The sequence below is a fragment of the Schistocerca serialis genome, chromosome 3 (genome assembly GCF_023864345.2).
Source record: "Schistocerca serialis cubense isolate TAMUIC-IGC-003099 chromosome 3, iqSchSeri2.2, whole genome shotgun sequence".
Lineage (NCBI taxonomy): Eukaryota > Metazoa > Arthropoda > Insecta > Orthoptera > Acrididae > Schistocerca > Schistocerca serialis.
In genome coordinates, this window is record NC_064640.1 from 160,051,037 (window position 1) to 160,078,726 (window position 27,690).

At 38.7% G+C, this 27,690-nt stretch overlaps 1 protein-coding gene across 2 annotated transcripts in view; it reads left to right on the forward strand.

Annotated features, from left to right (window-relative positions):
• Positions 1–233: 233 nt before the first annotated feature.
• Positions 234–27,690, forward strand: part of LOC126469866 (cysteine--tRNA ligase, mitochondrial) — a 103,795-nt gene continuing 76,338 nt past the window's right edge. The window contains exon 1 of one of the 2 annotated variants that reach the window (XM_050097176.1): positions 234–702. In XM_050097176.1, the coding sequence (XP_049953133.1) occupies positions 470–702 (233 nt within the window). In that variant the 5' untranslated portion in view covers positions 234–469. The remainder of the gene's footprint in view (positions 703–27,690) is intronic. The other variant, XM_050097177.1, reaches the window with a different exon arrangement.

Below are 27,690 nucleotides of genomic sequence, written 5' to 3' on the forward strand. Positions count from 1 at the left end.
GTTTAATACTTTTCGAAGATTTGTATACATAAAATACACATTTGAATGATAAATAGCTAAAAAGTCACGATTATTGCAATAATAAAATTCCTGTCTCCACTTCACAATAAAATTTTGGCCGAACAGCTACAGCAAAAAGTGTGTGTTTGGTTTTGTACCAACCAAAGATCTCGTTGTTAGCAATGAAGATTTAAGGTACTTTGGTGACCATAAACTTTGGTTACAGTTGTTGACAAACATTTGCCATGCCGGAAGGCGTTGTTGCCAAGAAGCGTTAAATACAGTGTATCTGTATCATATTCTGAAAGCAATACAATAACGTTTGACAAACTTTGTTATGTTCTTTTACAGTACTAACATAATGATGACGAAAAGTGGAACAACAAATGAACACATTATATAGTGGAATGTAGTAGCCATAGTGGTGACGGAAGTTTAATTTTGTTGATTTACTGAGGTGTAAGCCAGCATGAAAAAGAAAAATCTTATTAAAATTTATGGATTGCTTCGACAGTTGCGAAGCTTTTCGCTGAGTGCGACATCTACGAAATGGATTGAACCATCTGGATTTCGTACCCCAATCAATGTGTATAACTCTTTAACAAAGTGCAAGGTTCCCTTTATAACTAGAAACAAGAATTTCGTGTACTGGTATTCGTGTGGACCAACAGTATACGATTCTGCGCATATTGGACATGCAAGGTATTTAAGCGTGTTACGCTAGTAGTAACAGAGAAGTAGAGGTAGTCACTGATCTTTTTTTATGTACAACACATTACTTCTTTTGCTTTAGGGTATCTCCTGACGTATTTGAGTAGCAATTCAGCATTGTGTGTATCGTGACAAGGTCCATAATCTTTTTCTCACTGCTTTGTATGTTGAGCGTTGTTAGTGATAAATCCCCAAGACAAGAACATTTTCCTGACTACCACACCCAATCATTCTCTATTCTACCACAAACTGATTGGAGATTGGTGCCTCATAGAGCTTTTCTCGCTGCAGCTGAACGATCCACGTACAAGTCGTAGACATATGTCGTACATGATTTTGTTTCAATCACTATTTGGTTTTGAGTAAAAAGTGAAATTTATTCAGTGTGTCGAATTTGTACCCTAAGTGAATTTCTCTAGCTGATGCCACTTGTGAACAAAACAATATGAATACTCTGTTCATTATTAGAATGTACATTGAGATAATTTCATTGCGAAGACAAATTAAAAAAAATAGAACTAATGAAGACAAGAGAGACGTGGTCATTCTCTTCATGAAACTGTTGTTGTTTGTAGATATGCAACAGTGTTACTACACACAACCACTCATGAATTGTTTTGGCCATCTGTGTAGATAAATTCTAATCAGTCACCAACACTCAGCTGACAGTATGGGTCATCAAGCTTTATATTATTGGTTTGAGACTACATTTAATTGCAGATTTATGAATGATGAATCATTGAATAGAAGTTAACATATCAACACAAAATCGTATAGATTGTTTCAACTTGTGCCATGAGTTATAGGACAACAACTGAATGCACAATGTAATAGCTACATTTAGCATCAGCATACTATTTGCCATAGATCTTACTGCAATGCATAAGCAGTACAAATCATTGTGTAGATGTAGCCCTACTTGTGGAACAAAATAATAATCTTTACTTGCAGTGACTCCATCCTGTGTAACTATTTAAATGAGTTAATGCTTCATCTGATTGTCATGTCAAAAATGGTATGAATAGTAGGAAACAAGAACAAAGATATACAAAATATTAATTATGTAATAATAAAAAATATAATTAACAACTCTAGGTACTGTTTCTTCTCCAGTGTAGTTTCAAATTTTGAACAAAGCAGTTTCATTTGGTCTTAGTGGTACCCAAGTAACTTCACCCTCCTGTGGGTCTTATAAATAACCTGAAGCATTAAAATAATATTAGAGAGGGAAACTGAAACAGGCAGCCAGATTTATATGTCTAGTGAACTAGATAGAGAGGCAGTAGTGACATATCTAAATCAGGAACTTGAAACATTTACCACTGAACAGTAGCATGGAGAAGAACTGTGGCTCCAGTTTAAAAGTATAATTAACCATGCATTTTATACAGCTGAAAGTTACATTCTGGGCCCACCTTGTATTTTTCACAGTATATGTAAAATATACCTACATAATATGCATCAAAATACCCATAGAAGGTGTGTGCATCAGCTAATATAGGTTTTATGAATTTGATTTGCTGTTTTAGTTTTATGACGAAAAGTGCATTAAATGTGAAGCAAACATAAACATCCAGGAGTGTTGTCCCAATTTAATTCTCACACCACTGCAAAGATAAGTGAAACAGATATTAGTCCCAGGGACACTGAGAAACAGCTGAAATTATTAAACTAAACAAACTGCTAGGGCCTGGTGGACTCTGTGTCACTTTCTATATAGAATTTGTGGCAGAATTAGTCCTTATTTTAATTTAAAAAAAACTGTAGGTTCCTCGAACAAAAAACAATGCCCAGTGGCTGGAAGAAAGCACAGGTCACGTTTCTCCAGAGGTTCCCTGCAAATGGCTGTTCAAACTCAACAGTCATACACCCCATTGGTATGCAGTGCGCTGTGAGGTTGAGGTCTTTATAACCCACAAATGGGGCCACAGGAGTGGGCATGTTGTGGGCTTTGTACACATTTAAAGAATAGTTGTCTCCATGTTACCAAGGTAAACATGAATTACCAAAGTCAGTTTTAATATCGATTTAATTAAGCAACAATAATATAAAGTTACATTATATGACAAGTCAGTGTTTAATTACTAAATAATGAAATACATTTTCATTATATCGCTCTGATGCTGTGTACAAGTCTTACCCCACAGTAACAACATGCTCGAAGTGTTAAAACAGCCAACCCCTTAATAGGTTGCTAATTATCTCATTCAATTGCCTCATTCTGTGATGGTGGCAGTAGCTGAGAGTCTCGGTCATTTTCTTGCACGGATCGTATATTTTTTTTCATCGAGCATGTAGTTTATTTTATATTACTGCTGATAACTTGGAAAAATGACAGCCAACTTAGCACTGGGTTAATTGAAGCAATAATGAAGGAACCCATACCATCGGCTTGCACTTGTGAAGCAACAGTGGTACAGTACAAGACAACATTATTTGTGGTTGGTGCACTTTATATAAATGTGCCTGCTTGAGTTTTAGTAGAAGTTTGTACCATCCTTGCAATCTGGGTATTTGAGGACAGTACTCAGCATATCCCAGCTCAGGTTTTTCAGACCCTGCCAAGAAAGACTAAGCATCTGGGGGTGTTCACCATTTAGCAAAGGTTGTCAAGGGTCTCTTGTTAACAGGAGATTTGTGTCTTCTGGATATGAGCGAGCGTATGTGCTTTACCATTGCGCTTTACCACTGCTACAGAGTTGTTTTCTGCCATCGGTCTTTCACTTTGCTCACTTGCTTCCCTATTCTGTGGAAAGTAGATCATGATCAACATTCCAGTGACCAATTCCTGATATGGATACAGCTGCCAGAAAGAGTAGTCCTCTAAGGATGGCTGCCATAATTGGTCCTCAGCAAAACAAACAGAAAGCTGTATAGCCTGCTTGCTGTATTTGAACGTTGAGATGGCATCCAGAAAGAGGTGGATCATGTCACCAGCATGATTGACCTCACAACTGGAGCATCAATTCCTAAGTCCTCAGGACAACTAAGAAGACAGTCTGTTCCATGGTGGAGTGCAGTATGTTGCTCTGCAATCATGGCCCTGCTTAGGTTCAAGTGCAGACCATCTGTTGTATACCTCAGAGTTTTTCAAATTGCGAGAGCAAAATGTTGCTGTGTTATAAAAGAGAGCAAAAAATGAACATGGCAGACATGCCTGAGCTCCCTAAATGTTTCCAGTAAGTGATTGATTGTGTGGGAAACTGTCAGAAGGAATTTGGACAGAGATGCAAGGTGTGCACAATTACTCTTTTAATGAAGATTGGTACCTTCCAGAACAGCAAAGGAGATATTGCCCAGAATAAAGTGGAACATTTTGCTCACGTAAGTGCACTGTCAGACAGCACCCAGCTTTCCATCAGTTTTGAGTAATTGCTGAGAGGGGAAGCATTGACTTCAGTTCTATCAATGTTGAAGGTTACAAGTGCACTTTCTCAGTTTGGAAGCAGGAGTTGGCTCTGTTGGTGTCACATGATACATCATAAGGTCATGACAGCATTCATTCTACATCCACATACATAGTCCGCAAGCCACCATATGGTGCATGATGGAGGGTGCCCTGTAACACTACTAGTCATTTCCTTTCCTGTTCCACTGACAAATAGACTATGGAAAAAGCCTGTCTGTATAGCTCCTTACGGGCTGTTATCTCTCTAATCTTATCTTCATTGTCGTTACGCATAATGTATGTAGGCAACAGTAGAATTGTTCTGCAGTCAGCCTCAAATGCTGATCCTCTAAATTTTCTCAATAGTGCTTCTTGAAAGAAATTTCAGCTTCCCTCGAGGGATTCTCATTTGAGTTCCTGAAGTGTCTCTTTATTACTTGCATGTTGTTCAAACATACTGGTAACAAATCTACCACCCCACCATTGAATTGCTTTGATGATTCCCTTTAATCTTACCTGGAGCAGATCCAAAACACTTGAACAGTACTCAACACTGGGTCAGACAAGTGTCCTATTGCAGTCTCCTTTGCAGATGAACCACACTTTCCTAAAATTCTCCGAGTAAACTAAAGTCGAGCATTTTCCTTCCCTACTATAATCCTTACATGCTCATTCCATTTCATATTCCTTTGAAACATTACACCTAGATATTTATTCAGTGTGATGTGTCAAGCAGATCATTATTAATGATGTATTTGAACATTATGAGTTTGGCTGCCATTCACCATGCCCACTATAAATTTTATCTAAGTCACCTTGTATCCTCTTACAGTCACTCAAAGATGACACCTTCCCATACACTACAGCATCATGAGCAACAACCACAGACTGTTACATACCCAGAATGAGATTTTCACTCTGCAGCGGAGTGTGCGCTGATATGAAACTTCCTGGCAGATTAAAACTGTGTGCCCGACCGAGACCCAGTCCACCAGATCATTTACATATAAAAAGAATAACAACAGTCCTATCACACTTCCCTGGGGCAACACTAATGTTAGCCTTATCTCTGATGAACACTCATTGTTGTTGACAACATACTCTGTTTTGTTATTTAAGAAGTCTTCAAGCCACTCACATACATGGGAACCTATCCTGCATGCTTATACCTTTGTTAACAGTTGGCGGTGTCTCTCTCTGTCAGATGCATTACAGAAATCAGGGAATGTGGGGGACAGAAGCCATTCACTCTCAAGGAAATTTATTGTATTCAAACTGAGAATATGTTCAGGGATTCTGCAGCAAACTGATTTTAAAAATATTGGTCCATAAAATCGGTAAGTGGGTCTAAGGCTTCTATTCAGTCACTCATTGACAAATCTGGTGTGACAGTAGAAGATAGCAGAAGTAAACCTGAAGTTTTAAATTTTGCATTTAAGAAATCGTTCTCGCAGGAGAATCGTACAATTGTGCTGCCTTTTGACCATCACACAGCGTCCCAAGTGGATGAAAAAGCAATAAGCATCCTTAGTGTAGACCAACAACTGAAAGAGCTGAAAACAAATAAGTTACCAGGTCCTTATGGAATCCCAATAACAGCATGATGCAGCACCCCAATAGAAATGTGAAAGGAATCTCCCTTGATTTTTTTAAACTTTTTTGAAACAGAAAAATTCGCTAACTCATGAAAAGATGCTGTTATAATCCCCCTCCTCAAACCTGTAAATAGATGTGTGAGTAGTATCAAAGTGTTTCTCTCAGCAGCTGTGCGGCAAAAAACTCTGAGCACATGATCATCCTCTGTCGTGTATGGATCTTAGAATTCAGACAGCTATTTAGTCACATTCATTATGAGTTCGGGAGATATCATTCTACCTTGATAACTGGACTATGCTGGAAGCGGCAGCTTTGCTGCACAGGTGCCATCTAATTTTTGACGTAGAGAAGGCCTACAATATTACTTAAATGCATAATATCCTCGAACAACTTTATGTATCGGTCTTTTAGGGGTGTATTACAGTCCTGCTGCGGTCCTTCCTTTTGCAACATTATTTTAAATATATAGTTGGTAATGTTCTATCAGATTGTTTTATACAAGAGAATGGTGTCCTGTCCCACATGGCACCATTTTAATGTGACCTTTTTTTTTAATAGCAACTAATGGTATTGCATCCATAGTAAAGATCCTGTGCAGTGCACAGTATTCATGGATGGTTTTTCAATTTTATGCTCTTTTTCCAGCCTCCCAGTGACCTTACAGTAGTTGCAACTAATTCTTAAGAGGTTACAGAAGTAGACAGGCAATAGTAACTTACTAGTTTGGCCACACAAACCACAGTCAGCCTTTAGCCTCACCAGTCAGCCTCCTCCATCATTCTCAGTCCATGTATTCTTCTCCAGCTTGTCCCATCATACTCATATTTTCTCTGATTCTATCAGTCCTCTCCAGCAGTAGTCTTTCCCTCAGCCTGATGTCTTCTTCCACCAACTGCCTGGTGATCTGGCCTTCTCAATGCATTATGTGCCCATATAACTTTAGTCTCCTCTCACTAATCACAGAAATTTGTATAACTCTCGCAATTCACAGTTTTTCCTTTTTCTCCAGTGAACTCCACCCTTCACTACTCCAAGAATATGTCTCAGAACAGCATCCTCAAATGTCAGTAGTTTTCTTTTTGTCTTAGTCTGTGGGCAATACTGGTTTTAAATTTTCTACTGAAAAATCTGTGTGTGTGTGTGTTTTTTTTAACCATTCCAGAAGTGTTTTTAATCTTCCAGAAATTGAAATGAGGGACATCATTTTTAAATTTTAATTTGTTATGTTTTTTGGGCTTCATTTTATACAAAAACAAACTTGGTTGCAACACTTGAGACATCTGATAGCACGGCCTCGCAGAGCACTCAATACTTGAAAATATATAATCCACGTAACATGGGGAGTGCACAGAACACGTTTACTTTAGATTTATAGAGCCTTTGTGTGATACTGCCTTGATTATGGTTTTACAGGGTATGGCTCTGTGGCTCTGCTCTGCCATCGCACTTGAAGATTCTCGCTTTAGTCACTGCAAGGAAATCAGGGTGGCCACAGGGACATTTAAGACCAGCCCTATTTCCAGCATCTGTGTGGAAGCCGGGGGACCACTCATGATGTGGCAAGTGTATAAAATCTATTCCATACTGCAGTTACTGAGCAAAGAGGTGAAATGGTTAGCACACTGGACATGCATTCAGGAGGGCAGTGCTTCAGATCCCCATCCAGCCTTTCAGAGTTAGGTTAACCTTTAGTAATGTGATCTTGTGTTCCACCTCTAATGACTGGGCTGTCGATGGGATGTTAAACTCTAATCTTCCTTCCTACTGCAATCACCTGTACACCATATCATTTCCGGTCCACCAAAGAAGCCCAATGTGGCAGCTTTTTAATAATTATGTGAGAATAATGAGGTCCTTTTGGAAAGATTTTCTGTTTTCTCACATGCTGAGATTTCCCCAGCACTCTCCATATACCTTGACAGATGTACCAACCAGATAAAGTGCTTCAGATGGTTCGGGAGTCTACGGTGTCTCTCTGTGACCACAGAAAGGAAGTGGTATTCTGCTGGGTAACAGGACATGTCAGAATCCAGGGATATGAGGAAACTGACATTGCAACCAAGAAAGTATGTCAGGGACACACTGCAGAAATATGTGTTGCCCACTTATGAGCCATTTCCTCGTTACTGAGCCAGGAAGTTGTAAACCATTGTGAGACAGTGTGGCTGGGAGTGTGAGAAAATTAGCTGTGTTCTTTGAAACTAACTGTCCAGTCATGACAATCCTCGTTTCAGTCACGAAGAAGGAATGAAGTTACATTGACCCATCGCTTTGTAGGTTGCAGTCTTCTGACCTAAGGCTTCTTGCTCTTGTGAGAAGACCTGCCAGGTTGTGGCAATTGTGGAGTATGTACGTCAAAAAATTAAATTTTAACAGTATTTGTTTTGTACTTGAACAAGAGGGCAGCAGTAAATTGAAGTGGGAATCTACCCTCTATTCCAGCTGACAATGAGACAAATGTGGTATGCATTTTGAAATTTTGTGAGTTGTCTAAACTGTTAGGTTGGAGATTCTAGTGTTGTTAAGAATCACTGGTGCATCCGGGGGGGGGGGGGGGGGGGGGGGGGGACAGGCAGTTTAGGAAATATGTTATTCAACAATTATATAACAGTGTTACTCATTTTAACAACATTTGTCTCCCTCAACTTTGGTACGATGCTAAAGATCTTGATGTTGTGTGTCTAAAGAATTCTATCATCATCATCATCATCTTATTAGATATTCACCCACATCATTTACCTTTAAAGTAGGGCTTTTCTGTTCCATAGTCAGCATGGTTATTTTTCTTTGTTGTTTTATTTATTTACTGAAGGTATAATTTGGTAGAATGTATTTTTTACTGCTATCAGTCCGTCATTTAAAACTACTTCCATTCCCAGGTCGTGAACTTCATTTTGTGCCACTGGACATAAATGATACCAGTATCATTTGTTAATTGGTGCTTTATGACAGTTTTTACTCTTTAGTATTGTCCACATTAAGGTGGATGTAAGATGAAGACCACAAGCCAACCAGAAAGGAGCCTAGAGAATAGGTGTTATATAAAAATTAATAATAAAATAAATAAATGAAGACTGAGGTTGTGCAATGAAAGTAACTTTATTGTGAAACAGAATTAGAGCAGAAAGGATTAAAATTTATCATTCCATTGGCATTCTGATCATTATAAAAAGAGCACCCACTTGAAGTGAATGGCAGAGGGTGAAGAAATTGGTTGTAACATTACTGAAAAAACCACTCAGGCATTTGTGTGAACGTTTTTAAGATAGCCATGGAAAATCTGTTTCCAATTTGCTGATTGTGCATTTAAATCCTGTTCTTCCCAAACACAAGTCCATTATTATGCCAACTGTGCCTCATAATTCAATAGCAGAAGAAGAAAAGGACAGAAGAAAGAATGCAGCAAATACCAACAAAAAAGGACTGGTGGAGTTCCAGTTTGGTGACAGCTGAAGGACAGTAGGTTTTGTTACAGGAATGTTCCATAGTTACGCAGTCAAGAAATGGTGGCATGTGAGAGATAAGAGAGATCCAGGTTATGCAGTACAAGCCATAAGGAAACCACCAAGCAAGGTACCACAGTGGTTAGTAAATGGGCTCATATTCACGAGGAGCAGGGTACAAATTGTTATGTGGCCATTCTAATTTAGGATTTCTATTGTTACCTTAAGGCTCTTCAGACACGCCTATTACTAAAGACTTTTCATTGTGTTCCTTTCTCATTCATTCATTATCATAATTACAGTAATATCCACTGCTGGATAAAGACCTCCTATAGACTTCTCCAGCCATGTTCGATTAGGCCATTTCTTTGGTCACTTCTCATCACTTGGAATCCAGTAGAAAGCTTCCTGGTCCTTTTACTACCCACTCACCTAGTTACATGCCCGGCAAACATTACAGTCATAACTATGTCTTCCACCCCAGTCAATTTCCTGATCTATTTGCTTTTCCTGTTTCACACGCTAACTCCAAATATGTGTTTCTTTATTGTTTGTGGAGCTACCCTTAATTTGTGGATGTTTTTTTCATTAAAAATCTATATGAATAGCAGGCAGCAAAGTAAAATTCGAACACAAACTGAGAAAGTTTCTCCTTGATGATTCCTTCTATTCTGTAGAAGAAAGTCTATTACTGTACTGTGTAAAACTTCGTGGCTAGGACTAACTAACTCACAATATCTGTATATCTTTTTTTTTTTTCTTTATGAAAAAGAAAAGAAAACACATGAATGTAAAATGACTCATTCCGCATCATTAAGATCTTCCATGCAAAATGATCCATGGAACATGAAACTAACTGTCTCAGTGTCATAAGTCAAAAGTTGTAATAAACAGTGATTGTAAACTTACATTTGACACACATTGGAGTCCTAGTTTTGAAAATGTTGTTTGATTTACTGAGGGTACACCATTCCATTTTAGCTCTTCTCTTTATTCCTTATACTGTTCATCCAGTTGTCTTCAGCTGCCTCAAGGACCATATTAATACTCATCATTTATGTCTGTCACCTCACTGTTAATTTACAGAGATTTATTTTTGATGTTTTGACTATATATTGTTTTAATCTTGTTAAAATTGTTTTAAGGTCAGATTTCAAACTCATTCAATTAAGTTATTTCATTAGTCATTTAAGGTAATCTGCACTATAGGTAAACACTCCAACGGTATCAGAAAATGAAAGTGAACCAAATATGTGCCATTAATAAATATTCCTTTTTCTTTTTCACCTTTTAGGGTTCTGAAGATTTCCTTTGGCACTGCTAAGACTATGTCTAACATGGAATCTCCTTTTTCAATTTGTCATTATTCTGATTTAATTTAATAGAAGCTGTTGCATTAATTTATGTTTGCTTCACACTCAACCAGTGCCACTTTTCTCAAGCACTATTAACTTAACTGAAATTGAGTCAAGGTTTTTCTCAACATTTACGAATCCCAGGTGAAGGTGCAATTCATACTAAATGCTCTAATTTTGTGTCTTCTTTCCATTTCTGTAATTGTTTATTGGTATTTGTTTGTCCTACAGTCCCCTCCCAAGAGGTGGACTAGCTCTTGCTTCACATTGCTGATAATCTCCCCTGAATAGTCTCTCTGACACACTCCCCATCCCTCTTTCCTTAAGACCACATTTCACTAAGCTCTTCATCTTCCAGGTTAGTTACAGGCTGTCCACGTAACTGTCATGTATGTTCTGCCCCTTACTTTACATTACTGCTGCCAGAGGCTCTTTCATATCAGAAAATGATAACCATTCTTCCATAGTTTAGAATACTGAAACTGGATATTTACACGACTGGCCATTAAAATTGCTACACCACAAAGATGACATGCTACAGACGCGAAATTTAACCGACAGGAAGAAGATGCTGTGATATGCAAATGATTAGCTTTTCAGAGCACTCACACTAGGTTAGCGCCGATGGCGACACCTACAACATGCTGACATGAAGAAAGTTTCCAACCAATTTCTCATACACAAACAGCAGTTGACCGGCATTGCCTGGTGAAACGTTGTTGTGATGCCTCGTGTAAGGAGGAGAAATGCGTACCATCACATTGCTGACTTTGATAAAGGTCGGATTGTAGCCTATCGCTATTGCGGTTTATCGTATCGTGAAATTGCTGCTGGCGTTGGTCTAGATCCAATTAGTGTTAGCAGAACATGGAATCAGTGGGTTCAGAAAGTTAATGCAGAATGCCGTGCTGGATTCCAACGGCCTCTTATCACTAGCAGTCAAGATGACAGGTATCTTATCCACATGGCTGTAACGAATCGTGCAGCCATGTCTCGATCCCTGAGTCAGCAGATGGGGATGTTTGCAAGACAACAACCATCTGCACGAACAGTTTGACGACATTTGTAGCAGCATGGACTATCAGCCCGGAGACCATGGCTGCGGTTACGCTTGACGCTGCATCACAGACAGGAGCACCTTCGATGGTGTACTCAGCGACGAACCTGGGTGCACGAATGGCAAAATTTCATTTTTTCGGATGAATCCAGGTTCTGTTTAGAGCATCATGATGGTCGCATCCGTGTTTGGCGACATTGCGGTGAATGCAAATTGGAAGCGTGTATTCATCATCGCCATACTGGCATATCATCTGGTGTGATGGTATGAGGTGCCATTGGTTACACATCTCGGTCACCTCTTGTTCGCATTGACGGCACTTTGAACAGTGGACATTACATTTCAGATGTGTTACGACCCATGACTCTACCCTTCATACGATCCCTGCGAAATCCTACATTTCAGCAGGATAATGCACAGCCGCATTATGTGCTGGCCCTGGCCCTGGCCCTGGCCAGCACATTCTCCAGATCTCTAACCAATTGAAAACATCTGGTCAATGGTGGGCGAGCAACTGGCTCGTCACAATACGCCAGTCACTACTCTTGATGAACTGTGGTATCATGTTGAAGCTGCATGGGCAGCTGTACCTGTACACGCCATCCAAGCTCTGTTTGACTCAATGCCCAGGCGTGTCAAGGCCGTTATTATGGTCAGAGGTGGTTGTTCTGGGTACTGATTTCTCAGGATCTATGCACCCAAATTGCATGAAAATGTAATCACATGTCAGTTCTAGTATAATATATTTGTCCAATGAATACCTGTTTATCATCTGCATTTCCTCTTGGTGTAGCAGTTTTAATGGCCAGTAGTGCAGCAGTATGAATAATAAAGTTGAAATCGTGAGCCAAGGGATTTATTCAGTTGCAATAGATGTGTAATACATTATAGTCGACAAAGTGGATTGTTTGTCTGAGAGGACAACAGTACTTACTGGAAGTACGTGACATGCAGTATGCTCATGTTTTTTGCCCTCCTCCTCATTATTTTTATTATTATTATTATTTATGTAGTTAGCCTTATAGACATTAGTAACTGTGAATTCAAAAAGCAATTAGTCTCTTAATTGAGTGTACAGGATAGAGTACCTGTTACATTCTATATCAGTTGTATAAAGCAACTGCCCCCCCCCCCCCTTAGCACAGTAATTTGTTGTTCATTTCCAAAGCAATGGAGTGTCCCTTGTGACTGGAAAAGGTGCATATGTTTATAGACATTAGTAACTGTGAATTCAAAAAGCAATTAGTCTCTTAATTGAGTGTACAGGATAGAGTACCTGTTACATTCTATATCAGTTGTATAAAGCAACTGCCCCCCCCCCCCCCTTAGCACAGTAATTTGTTGTTCATTTCCAAAGCAATGGAGTGTCCCTTGTGACTGGAAAAGGTGCATATGTTTCAAGTTTTTAAGAACTGACAAATGACAGATTCATGGAATTACAGATTTATACCACTTATGTTAATTTGTTGTATAATTATGGATCATGCTCTGTATTCCTGTATGATAACGTTTTCTGAGACCGAAATACTTTTCAGCAAGAATCATTATAAATTCATGAAGCTCTGAATTTGTGAAGCCCATACCCTCTTGTTGCACAAGACTCAGAATTCTTTGATAGTGTTATGCAGGTTGATGGCATGTTGTTCAAATAATTTATAGGAATGCATCTGGGTGACATCTTCAACAACTGTTGGTATTCTGACAGGTGCACACCTTGTCATTTTCAAGGCACAAATGCAGCAAGGAAGTACTGTGCAAGGGAATTTAAAACTACAGTTCGCAGATCATATACGAAAAGATGACACACACACACACACACACACACACACACACACACACACACACACACAAAAAAAAAGCATCACTACGCAACCAAAGATGACCAATGTAAGAAGTTAGTAGAATAAGGTTTCAGTGTCTATTGTCATTTTTGTTGCATGTCATGATCATAATATTGTTCCATTTGCCATAGTTGTGCATCGTATTAACTCTCCTGCTGCCAGTTGCATCATGCAATGTGCTGGTTTCACACATGTTCTTAAAAGGCTCCAGTACACTCACCGCAGTTAGATTTTGTTCCCAAGGAATTATTTTGGATTCATTTAATGATTGCTTAAATTTTTTTGAATTTTCTTTTAATTGGTTGGTCAGTACTTCATGATTGCATGTCCATATGGAAATTTCCTTCTTTAACTGCTCAGGGTGCTAGGGAAAGGTTTAAATTTTGCACCAATGACCAAGCATTTACCAGTTGTTGGCTTTATAAGTTCTGTTGAACAGGCTGTTTTGAAACTACCTCCTGCTGCTGCAAAAGAGGTTAGGAGGGAAGCAAGCTATGTGTTGACTGGGGCACGTCCACCTGAGAGTAATGCAATGGCAGCTGAGAGGGTTGCTTTATGTCCTTTCAGAGTAGATCTGGATATTTCTATTTTACCCGCAGACAAGGGCAGTGCTACAATGGTGTTGGATAAGTAGGATTACTTTCAGAAGCTACAGTGTTTACTGTCTGCTTCAGCATATCGTTGGATCGATGCTGACCCTGCGAAAAGTGTTGAGAGAAACACTAATAAGCTCCTGAAGAAAAGTTCCTTGTTACAGGAGATTATTAAAAATCCTAATTATTGTTGTTGTGTCCCCCTTAGATTATATGGTTTTCCAAGGTCCATTAGGAAGGTGTTCCTTGTAGGCCAAGTGTGAGTAACATTGATGCTCTGACATATCATGTGACAGTACACCTTGCTACTCTGTTAAGGTGACACCACCGAGGATATAAGGCCTGCCAACAAATTTGTGACACCATGCTTGGTGACCCACATGAACTGATACGTCACGAAGCCTGCTGATGCTCATTACTCAGTCACAAAATACTGCAAAGAAATTGTGTCTGGAGTGCCTAATCACTTTGCTTGAATTCTTCATTTAACAGTGATAAATTGTTCTTAATGACCCACTTTCCATTTGAACTTGGTTGTTTATATAAAAACAGCCCAGTAGCAAATTACTTAACAGAGATGCAGTTTTGTTTATTAATATGAAAGATACTGATTATACCCTACAAATTTATTCCCATGGAGTAATGAGTGCTCTCAACAAGGGATCTCCACTGATTCTATATTCCTAGGTCTCCAGAAGGCCTTTGATACCATTCCTCACAAGTGACTAATAGTCATCAAGTGGCGTTAATATGGAGTATCGTCTCAGTTGTGTGACTGGATTCGTGATTTCCTCTCGGAGAGGTCACAGTTCGTAGTGATAGACGGTAAATCATCGAGTAGAACATAAGTGATATCTGGCATTCCGAAAGGTAGTGTCATAGGCCTTCTGCTGTTCCTGGTTTACATAAATGATCTAGGTGATAATCTGAGCAGCCCCCTTAAATTGTTTGCAGATGATGCCATAATTTACTATCTACTAAAATCATCAGACGACCAATTACAATTGCAAAATCATCTAAAGAGATTTTCTGTTTGTGCAAAAAGTGGCAATTGGCACTAAACAAAGAAAAGTGCAAGGTCATCCACATGGGTACTAAAAGAAATCCAATAAATTTTGGGTATACAATAAATCGCACAAATCTAAGGGCTGTCAATTCAACCAAATACCTAGGAATCACAATTATGAGCAACTTAAATTGGAAAGACCACATAGATAATATTGTGGGGGAGGCAAAGCAAAGACTGTGCTTTGTTGGCAGGACACTTAGAAGATGCAGCAAACCCACTAAAGAGACAGCCCAAAATTACACTTTCTGTCCTCTGCTGGAATATTGCTGCACAGTGTGGGATCCTTACCAGGTAGGACTGACGGAGGACATCGAAAAAGTGCAGAGAAGGGCAGCAACAGGGATGAGAGTGTGACTGATATGATACACAAGTTGGGGTGGTAGTCACTGAAACGAAGGCAGTTTTCTTTGCGACGAGATCTTTTATGAAATATCAGTCACCAACTTTCTCTTTCAAATGTGAATATATTTTGTTAACACCCACCTACGTATGGAGAAATGATCATCATAATAAAATACGAGAAATCAGAGCTCGAACGGAAAGATTTAGGTGTTCCTTTTTCCCACACACAATCTGAGAGTGGAATGGTAAAGAAGCAGTATGAAAATGGTTTGACAAACCCTCTGCCAGGAACTTAAGTGTGAATTGCAGAGTAATGATGTAGATGTACTAGCCATATTTTCAGAGAGGGGGAGAAAATATAAACACTGAAAAATTTCTTGTATAGCTAATTTATCTGAGAGTCAGGATGCATTAATTACTTGAAATGTGCACCATAAGTGCAGAAATTATTCAAAGGAACTCTAACAGTAAGTTGTCTTGCTGTGCAGCTTGACATTGTAATTTATTTTGAGTACATCTGGAAGTATGAGTATATGGTATGTGGTAAACAGTGCTTATTAAGCATTCAACAGGAAGTGTATGTCAAATTGTGCCAATAAATTCAGAGTTTTGTTTCTACCATTTTCAGGAGATTGTACAGCACTTACACTTGATGTTACACTTCTCACTGAGCACAGTATCATTCATTTAAAGAGTAAAAGCATTTTAATCTGGGCTCATCTGGAGGCTAGTGACAGGTAGCAAGCAATGAGTGTTAAGTAGTAAAACGAAATATTGTCACACTATGCCCAGAAAAATTCAGATCTTTGTTTCCCAGCATTTTCAAAACACTGTACAGCACTTACGTTTGATTTTACATTAATCACTAAGCACATTATGCACTTCATTGAAGAGTAAAAACATTTTGCATTCAGGATATGTGGAAATATGCAAAAGGCAATGGTAAAGCAATTAGACAAAGATGAAAATAAAAAAAAATATTTTAAGTTGTGGCATAGTGTTTGAAGCTGCTTCTTATTAGAGCCTTGAAGAGGCTGTACAGAGGTTTCATTATTTTTCTTTTTGTAAAAATTATTTGGTGCAATATTTACAGTGGTCTATATAATTTTCTTGTACATTTCTGGCACAATATGTCAAGGACAACAATTTGCACACACCACATCATTATCCATAATTATTTTCAAAATGAGTTCAGCTGCTACTGCTCACTGATTCAGTAGCTTCATGAAGAGATGTGTTACCAGCAACCTTCGCAGAGTCAAGTAACTGTGTGCAAAAACTGTCACAGGAAATTCATATGGGAATTTAAAACTGCCTCTGTCCAATCATCTAATTAAATTTAACTGCTTATAAATTGTTGTATACCTACCAAGGGTAAAAAAAATCTGTGCACTTTGTACACTGAAATTTCCTTATCAATGAGTGACAAAAGAAACCAGCAATGTATGTTAAAACTGGATGATCAGATTCAACATTTTTTTTAATACCATAAGTGATACTGCCCCCCCCCCCCCCCCCCCCCATGAACCATGGACCTTGGCGTTGGTGGGGAGGCTTGTGTGCCTCAGCGATACAGATAGCCGTACCGTAGGTGCAACCACAACGGAGGGGTATCTGTTGAGAGGCCAGACAAACATGTGGTTCCTGAAGAGGGGCAGCAGCCTTTTCAGTAGTTGCAAGGGCAACAGTCTGGATGATTTGACTGATCTGGCCTTGTAACAATAACCAAAACGGCCTTGCTGTGCTGGTACTGCGAACGGCTGAAAGCAAGGGGAAACTACAGCCGTAATTTTTCCCGAGGGCATGCAGTTTTACTGTATGATTAAATGATGATGGCGTCCTCTTGGGTAAAATATTCCGGAGGTAAAATAGTCCCCCATTCGGATCTCCGGGCGGGGACTACCCAAGAGGATGTCGTTATCAGGAGAAAGAAAACTGGTGTTCTACGGATCGGAGCGTGGAATGTCAGATCCCTTAATCGGGCAGGTAGGTTAGAAAATGTAAAAAGGGAAATGGATAGGTTGAAGTTAGATATAGTGGGAATTAGTGAAGTTCGGTGGCAGGAGGAACAAGACTTCTTGTCAGGTGACTACAGGGTTATAAACACAAAATCAAATAGGGGTAATGCAGGAGTAGGTTTAATAATGAATAGGAAAATAGGAATGCGGGTAAGCTGCTACAAACAGCATAGTGAATGCATTATTGTGGCCAAGATAGATATTAAGCCCACACCTACTACAGTAGTACAAGTTTATATGCCAACTAGCTCTGCAGATGACGAAGAAATTGAAGAAATGTATGATGAAATAAAAGAAATTATTCAGATTGTGAAGGGAGACGAAAATTTAATAGTCATGGGTGACTGGAATTCGAGTGTAGGAAAAGGGAGAGAAGGAAACATAGTTGGAGAATATGGATTGGGGCTAAGAAATGAAAGAGGAAGCCGCCTGGTAGAATTTTGCACAGAGCACAACATAATCATAGCTAACACTTGGTTTAAGAATCATGAAAGAAGGTTGTATACATGGAAGAAGCCTGGAGATACTGACAGGTTTCAGATAGATTATATAATGGTAAGACAGACATTTAGGAACCAGGTTTTAAATTGTAAGACATTTCCAGGGGCAGATGTGGATTCGGACCACAATCTATTGGTTATGAACTGTAGATTAAAACTGAAGAAACTGCAAAAAGGTGGGAATTTAAGGAGATGGGACCTGGATAAACTGACTAAACCAGAGGTTGTAAAGAGTTTCAGGGAGAGCATAAGGGAACAATTGACAGGAATGGGGGAAAGAAATACAGTAGAAGAAGAATGGGTAGCTTTGAGGGATGAAGTAGTGAAGGCAGCAGAGGATCAAGTAGGTAAAAAGACGAGGGCTAGTAGAAATCCTTGGGTGCCAGAGGAAATACTGAATTTAATTGATGAAAGGAGAAAATATTAAAATGCAGTAAATGAAGCAGGCAAAAAGGAATACAAACGTCTCAAAAATGAGATCGACAGGAAGTGCAAAATGGCTAAGCAGGGATGGCTAGAGGACAAATGTAAGGATGTAGAGGCTTATCTCACTAGGGGTAAGATAGATACTGTCTACAGGAAAATTAAAGAGACCTTCAGAGAAAAGAGAACCACTTGTATGAATATCAAAAGCTCAGATGGAAACCCAGTTCTAAGCAAAGAAGGGAAAGTAGAAAGGTGGAAGGAGTATATAGAGGGTCTATACAAGGGCGATGTGCTTGAGGACAATATTATGGAAATGGAAGAGGATGTAGATGAAGATGAAATGGGAGATATGATACTGCGTGAAGAGTTTGACAGGGCACTGAAAGACCTGAGTCGAAACAAGGCCCCCGGAGTAGACAACATTCCATTGGAACTACTGACAGCCTTGGGAGAGCCAGTCCTGACAAAACTCTACCATCTGGTGAGCAAGTTGTATGAAACAGGCGAAATACCCTCAGACTTCAAGAAGAACATAATAATTCCAATCCCAAAGAAAGCAGGTGTTGACAGATGTGAAAATTACAGAACTATCAGTTTAATAAGTCACAGCTGCAAAATACTAACACGAATTCTTTACAGACGAATGGAAAAACTAGTAGAAGCCAACCTCGGGGAAGATCAGTTTGGATTCCGTAGAAACACTGGAACACGTGAGGCAATACTGACAATACGACTTATCTTAGAAGAAAGATTAAGGAAAGGCAAACCTACGTTTCTAGCATTTGTAGACTTAGAGAAAGCTTTTGACAATGTTGACTGGAATACTCTCTTTCAAATTCTAAAGGTGGCAGGGGTAAAATACAGGGAGCGAAAGGCTATTTACAATTTGTACAGAAAGCAGATGGCAGTTATAAGAGTCGAGGGACATGAAAGGGAAGCAGTGGTTGGGAAGGGAGTAAGACAGGGTTGTAGCCTCTCCCCGATGTTATTCAATCTGTATATTGAGCAAGCAGTAAAGGGAATAAAAGAAAAATTCGGAGTAGGTATTAAAATTCAAGGAGAAGAAATAAAAACTTTGAGGTTCGCCGATGACATTGTAATTCTGTCAGAGACAGCAAAGGACTTGGAAGAGCAGTTGAATGGAATGGACAGTGTCTTGAAAGGAGGATATAAGATGAACATCAACAAAAGCAAAACAAGGATAATGGAATGTAGTCTAATTAAGTCGGGTGATGCTGAGGGAATTAGATTAGGAAATGAGACACTTAAAGTAGTAAAGGAGTTTTGCTATTTGGGGAGCAAAATAACTGATGATGGTCGAAGTAGAGACGATATAAAATGTAGACTGGCAATGGCAAGGAAAGCGTTTCTGAAGAAGAGAAATTTGTTAACATCGAGTATAGATTTAAGTGTCAGGAAGTCGTTTCTGAAAGTATTTGTATGGAGTGTAGCCATGTATGGAAGTGAAACATGGACGATAAATAGTTTGGACAAGAAGAGAATAGAAGTTTTCAAAATGTGGTGCTACAGAAGATTGCTGAAGATTAGATGGGTAGATCACATAACTAATGAGGAAGTATTGAATAGGACTGGGGAGAAGAGAAGTTTGTGGCACAACTTGACCAGAAGAAGGGATCGGTTGGTAGGACATGTTCTGAGGCATCAAGGGATCACCAATTTAGTATTGGAGGGCAGCGTGGAGGGTAAAAATCGTAGAGGGAGACCAAGAGATGAATACACTAAGCAGATTCAGAAAGATGTAGGTTGCAGTAGGTTCTGGGAGATGAAAAAGCTTGCACAGGATCGAGTAGCATGGAGAGCTGCATCAAACCAGTCTCAGGACTGAAGACCAAAACAACATCAAGTGATACTGAAATTAAAAAATAAGTCACTAACATCACACACACTGCTCTTGGTATTTTCATCACAGATATGCATCTCTCCACTTCCTCAACTTCTTTTGTGGATTAGTTCTAAGTTACTCATGAGCCTTAACTTCTTTTCAGTTTCCAACAACTGCCTAAATGAGATACAACACTGATGTCTCGATAATTATCTATGAAGACCAACTTTTGCTTCCAGAGGACCAGTATGGAACTTGCTTGGCAGTTTATAACATATGTTTAGTTCCTTACTACAGTATTCAGTTACTTGCATTAATCCATAATTAGTAAGCCAAAATGTGAGTTTCTAGTGACAGTTGATACTATTCTCTGAGCTTAAACTTCTCCATTTGTCTAACCAAGTAATAAATGTGTCCAGGAAACTATAATGCATGTCTCCTGCTTTATTGATGAGAGGCTTCTGAATTTCTTCTTTATGCTGAATTCCCTTCAGATGTGTTTCAACATTGACAATGCCCATCCAGATCCTAATCAAATTTATATATTAGCTGTAGCCTCCCAGTTCTGTGCATTTGCCTTTCTGAAGAGGAACACCACACAGCTTTCACTGACATTTCATAACTGTATTTTAGCAGCTTTTGGCTTTCTGTATCATATACTTCCCTAATTGCAGCAAAAGATGCATATCTAACAGTATTAGGATTATCAAGGATTAACCAAATCTGGATATCAAAGTGTTTGTGTATGGTTCTTCAGATTTATCCAGCTCTTTCTTATGCACTTAAAAATATGAACAATGTCGGGCGGAAAAAAACAGTGGTCTTTTACTATCTGTTGGAGATGGGTACACAAAAATGTCTTGTGGTGGATTTGCAAAATGTGTAACACATTTTCTATTGATGGGATTGTTATCTGCAGCAAGTGAAAAAAATTTGAAAGCCAACAGCTTCTACACATACTGCTAATACACTTACTACATGAAACAAGCTTTCTACATTCTGTTTCTTCAAAGGCAATAAATTTACCTTATTGAAAGGAAGAAGAATACCCTGAATCATGTTGCTATATTTACTGTATCCAAAGTCATTTCAGTAATATTTCCTGCTTTCGAATATACATATGGCTTGCGTGAATCTCATCTAGCATAAAGGCCATGACCAGATCATGTGGTTCCTAATGTGAAACTTCTTCCGTCGAGTGACTTAATAAATTAGGATTACTTGGGTTCACATTTACATTGCAGCTAAGCTCCCTTAATGAATTTGGATGAGGTTCAATGACAGAACCAGCTGATCATAAAAATGTGTAAACATGTGGAGGAAGACTAAACAATATAGAACAAAGAAACAAAAGCTCTGGATAAAATTTATGATGAGCCTTCAATTGAAGAGACAGTGTAGTTTGTGACTTCATGAATGAAACAACCTTCTTCTTACCTTTTTTGACTGGTAACATTCCAAGAAGGGATAGTATAACTGGGATGTGTAAATCACTCTTTCTGCCACTAATTAAGTCTGTACATAACCTCGGTACATTTTCAGCTTCAGTTACACTGCTTATGGTCTTTCATAGTGCGTTGGCAACAGTCTCTACATCCTTCATATACAGTTTTACACTGAGGTTTCTGCGAACTGTTATATAAAAATTATCATGGAGAGTTTTCTCAAAGCTAAAATACAGGAACAGTACATAATCTTTCTTCACAACTTTACTCCACAGGTTATTCACTGTAACATTTTCACTTTTTCTCACTATTCATCATAATCTTGAAAATTATTTTCCTTTTCCCCCTTATTTGCAGAAGCTCTTGGTATGCTTTCACATATGGCCACTTCCAGCCCCTGTCTTCTTTGCCTTGGGTGTTATTGTTGAACATTTTGTCTTGAGCTCAAATAACTGGGATAGTTTGCTAATATACAAGGGATAGCAATTTCTTTAAACCGGGGCTCTCCGAAGGAAGTGTTGATATTCTCCCTGTTTTCCTGTCAATTGCAGTGCTTTGATGAATTAGATCACGTGAAATAAAGTGTTCTTGATAAACCTGGAAAGAAAGAAAAAGAAAATAATTTCAGAAAAAAAATTTCAATCAAATAATTGTACTTGCACATCATCTGACTGTAAAGATTTCACATTTGTGAAAGCATGCAGTACACCTTTGATAGCAAAGCACTACGACTACCTTAAAAGTATTTAGTTATTCATGATGCAGAAAAAACTATTCATCAAACAGAACACTTTAGGACCAAAATTTAGGTATGCCAGAATTACATTTGTAATTACTGTAGGGAGTTTTCATTAAATAAGTTGTTTACAGTGTCACATATAGCTGTGGGGTCCTGCCCACTCATCTATTACAGGGTGCCCAAAGGATGCTGCCTTTCCTGATAGCTATACAACAATTCAAGCAAATCACATTAATAGTTTTTATTACAAGAAAGAAGATTGACAACACTTAACTTCGTATTTACAACGAGTTGTCGCAAGCGAGGGGCAACATGCGAAAAAGTCAGTGTCCTTCACTATCTACAATGTCCATGCAAATAATGAATATGACTCTCTAAGAACAGCTCCACTAGTGTCCGTCTTCTAACTGTCCCAACGAGGCTAGCAGGCTGCTCCTGTCGTAGTGCAATCCTAGTCAGCGGGCTATTGGCTGTCGTCATCTCACAGCCTTCTCTGCTCATGTGTTCATTTTCATGCTGTCGCTTGTCGATACGCTGGAACAATAGTCTTATGTAACTTGTGTACTGTAAAGTTGATACTTATTGAAACACACTAAATCTGAACTATAGAAGTCATTTGCTCAACACTTTCAGTGGAGCTGTGCAGTGATAATGGAGCCTGTGGGGTTATGATTTATTGTTATGTACCACTCATATACAATGAAATTAACTTTGCTTTTTTGTTATAAATGTAACTTCATAGTGATTACCACAGAATGTTCTGATGGATTGAAGTTCTCCTGTCAAATAGCATGAGTCCATTTCTTCATCAGTTTGGTGTTCTTTGAAAATTTGAACACAGATTTTTTTTTTCCCCTAGATCAGTAACTGTCAATACAGTCTTGTACACAACACTTATTCACCATAGTCTGATGGAAGACAAGTATTTTCTGCTGGTGGGAGAGATGTATAGTAAGAACAACAGTTTCAGTAACTTACATCTGAACAGCAATCCACTCACAATAAAATACTATTGCCATATTACCAGTATACTCTTTAGCTGTGGGCTGTTTGACGTGATGTCATGATGATGTAGCAAAATTGCTGGCTGACATTGTTTTCTCAGAGGTGTCGGTTGAGTCCACTGATAGGTCAGTGTGAGCATCACATTAAGAACTTGGCAGATTTCTTATGTCGATTAGAGGGACTGTGCCTGAATGATTGTGATATTTCAGTACAAGACAGAGGAATTATAGACACAGGCATGCTGTTGCACCTCAACTGACCCCCTAAATCTCCTGATCTAAACCCCACAGAAAATGTGTGGAAGTATTTAGAACAGTGGGTGAAATCTAGCAGTCAGTATTCCATCATTTTGGTGGGTCTACGGGATCTAATCATCAGTGAGTGGCTTCAACTGGATATGGCGTACCTGAACAAACTTGTGCTCTCTCTTACTTCTGAAGTTGAGACCATTAACAAAGCTACGTGGTATTGGTATGATGTCTTCCAAGGGTGATTTTTCTGGTGTTCTCACATTTACACATAAATTTACAAGTAGTATTCGTTGTGTGTGTATCTACACACATGAACAAGTGCATCATTCTCCTTTCCAGTTTCATATTATACGCATGCATATTAAGTGAATAAATAATCAGTACATTGTTAGGCCTGTTTGAGTAGTGATAAAGCCCATGTTTGGAAATGAAAAGTCGTGAGATTGAATCCCTAGTTTTGACCTCTCATCTGTGTCAAAATTCACCAGGAACAACGTGTGATTCAGATTCCATGTTATACTGACCTAATTAGAATTTCCAATTGTAACTGAAGTGTTTCTATTTTCCTCACTACTATTGTCTACTTCATTATTGTCCATATTTTATTCCAAATAAAATCTAAGTTGATTGATTAATTTCAAATTAATTTGTATTTAATTTACCGCTGCTGCTCATTCCCTATAATTTCCTTTTTTTGTTTTCCTTGGAAACTGATTCAGCTCATTGAATAGTGTGTCCCTTTTCCACACTTTCCTTTAGCCAATCAGTCATTCATCAAAGCCTGCAGATCATCATTAGTAAATGTTGTAAACAATTACAAATTTGATCATCCCTGAGAATATAGGCCATAGAGGCCCTTCCCGGCAGCAATTACCAGTGAAACAGCCAACCCTTTGGGCAGCCATGCTAGGACACACCCCAGCGCTGTTTGTCACCCATCTCAATGTGCAATCAAAAACACTTAATTCTGATGAGTTTTATAGCATGTTCTACCACTGAATGCCTGTGTTGTTATTATGTCATACATGTGTCTTAAACTCAACTTCTCCTCAGATTCTGTTCATCCCTCAGGTTGTACCCTTCTAAAGGCTGAATGCATAGTTTATCAAGGAAGTGTTCAAGAGTTTATGTTTGCTGTGATTTAAAATCTAAAATAATAAGTACATGGGACACAAGTGAAAGAGAAATATAAGTCTTTTGCTAAGTAAATACCGCATTTACTCGAATCTAAGCCGCACCCAAAAAATGAGACTCAAAATCAAGGGGAAAAAAAATGTCCTGAATCTAAGCCGCTCCTGAAATTTGAGACTCGAAATTCAAGGTGAGAGAAAAGTTTTAGGCCGCCCCTCCAAATCGAAAAACGGTTGATCCATTGTAACGTGAAACACAATTGAGATCGAGTGGATGAAGATACAGCTACAGTAGTTTAGTTCGAGTCGTAAGCTTAACAGTTAAGCCTTACCAGGTGGCCATTGCAATGTGTCAGGCGCTCCGTCCATATTTATACGGGTACCCTTCCTTTTTCGCGTGCTTCGTCTGGTTGGAATCGATTGCTTATTTTGCTTTGATCTGATAAGTGCCGTTCTCTTTGTTATAGGTGTTTATGTCACTCTAAGCTGAAAATGCATTATTGTACTCTGTCATGCATTGTTTGTTACATTCTGATAATGCGTGTTTACGACCTGTCGCCGCTCGCGGCAAGGCTTGCTTTTGTGCGCGCTACCGCGGCTTACAAGGGGGGAAAAAAGAGGAATTGTCTCATAAGCGAAACAATGGCGAGAGTCTGCTATTTGTTGTTACTTAAACTGCTGCTTTCTTTGATAATGATCAACAAGAACCAAATAATAGACTGCGTATGAGAGAAAATGAAAAAGAGGAATTGTCTCATAAGCGAAACAATGGCGAGAGTCTGCTATTTGTTGTTACTTAAACTGCTGCTTTCTTTGATAATGATCAACAAGAACCAAATAATAGACTGCGTATGAGAGATGATGTTCTGAACGAGAGTTTAGCGAAAATTTTTTTCTGTTTGAAAATCTTTGCAGACGACTCTTTAGCACATTACATTCTGCACAGAAATTAGGGTCATCTTAGATATAAAAATCTAGTCAGTTGCCGTGCTTAGTTTCTGACTGTATAGCTATTCAGCATAAGAATAAATACGAATATAAACATCACATAATATGTATGTTCTTCCACGTTTGCTGTTCTAGTTTCGTAGTTTATTAGGCAGACAGGATTTAAATGAAATAGCAGCAAACACGAAAGAATAAATGGCATAATGTTTACATTCTTCTACCTTTTAATTTATTTACTGACGCAGAGGTTTTGGCGTCAGTATTTATCTTTGTGCCTGCAAAGCATACCTGTGTAGCGCGACATATATTTGAGGGCAGAAGTTTGTTGTGGCGACACCTACCAATATTTTTCAGAACTTTCGCTTACTTTTCACTCGATTCTAAGCCGCAGGCGGTTTCTTGGATTACAAAAACCGGAAAAAAAGTGCGGCTTAGATTCGAGTAAATACGGTACAGTGAATCAGACATTTTTAATCTCAGTCTTCAATAAATCATCCAAAATCAGTGTGGTTTCACCTTCCAATCAGTCTTGTGTCAGTGTGAACATGTTATCATTAAAGAGAAATTCTAATATAGAGCTACATCTAAAAATATTGCTCTGCAGCGAATTTAAGGAAACTGTTTCACTCTAATGATGTGAGTATGATAGGTAAAATAGTCCCCCAACAACAAAACTGGCAATTTGCAGTCTGGGGCATGGAATATTAGGATCCTTTAGTTTAGTATGTAAGTTAGAGAATTTAAAAGGAGAAATGGATAAGCTTAAGTTCGATATTGTGGTAATTAGTGAAGTGCAGTGGTGTAAAAAACAGGAATTCTGGGTCTTATGAATGCAGGGTTACCAACAGAAAATGATATAGTGGTAATACAGGAGTTGGTGCAATAATGATCAAGAAAATAGGAATGCAAGTAAGCTACTATAACAGCATAGTGAATGCATTGCCATAACAAAGACAGACACAAAGCCAGCACCCACCACAGTTGTCCAAGTATTCATGCCAATGTCTTGCAGTTGCCAAAGAGACTGAAGAAATGTATAATGAGATAAAAGAAATTATTCAGATAGTGAAGGGAAATCAACATTTAATTGTGATGGAAGACTGGAATTCTACAGTAGAAACAGGAAGAGAAGGGAAAATGGTAGGGGAAACAAATGTAAGGGAAAGTTGTCTGTTAGAATTTTGCTCAGGAAATAATGTAATTATCACTAGCATGTGGTTTAAGAACCGTGAAAGAAGGTTTTACACGTGGAAGAGACCGAAAGACGCCAGGATGGTTTCAGACAGATTACGTAATGGTAAGACAAAAGATTTCAAAACTAGATTTTAAACTGTGAAACATTTCCCGGGGTAGGTATGAACCCTGGCCATAATTTATCCAGCTTAAAACTGAAGAAATTGAGAGAGTTATAAAACGAAGGTGATGGAACTTGGATAAATGGAAAAAAACTCCTATTTGTGGGATGTTTCAGTGGAAGCATTTGGGGATTGACAGATACAGGGGAAAGGAATATGTTATAGAAGGTGAAGGGGTAGCTTTGAAAAATGAAATAGTAAAGACATCAGAGGATCAAATAGTCAAAAAGACAAGAGCTAGGAGCCTTAGGTAACATGTGAGGTATTGAATTTAATTGAAAAGGGAAAGTATATAAAAATGCAGCAAATGAAGCACACAAAATTGGTACAGATATCTAAAACTGAGATTGATAGAAAGTGAAAATGGCAAAGTAGGAATGACTAGAGGAGAAATGTAATGCTGTAGAAGAGTGTGTGACTGTTTAAAAGATAGCTGCATCCAGCAGGAAAATATAAGAGTTCTTTTGAGAAAAGAGAAGCACTTGTGTGAACATTCCGAGCTCAGATGGCAAGCTAACACCAAACGAAGACAGGAAGGCTGAAAGATGGAAGCAATATATGGAATGGCTATACAAGGGAAGTGAACTTGATGACAGTCTTATACAAAGGGAAGACTCAAGATAAGGTGGGAGATA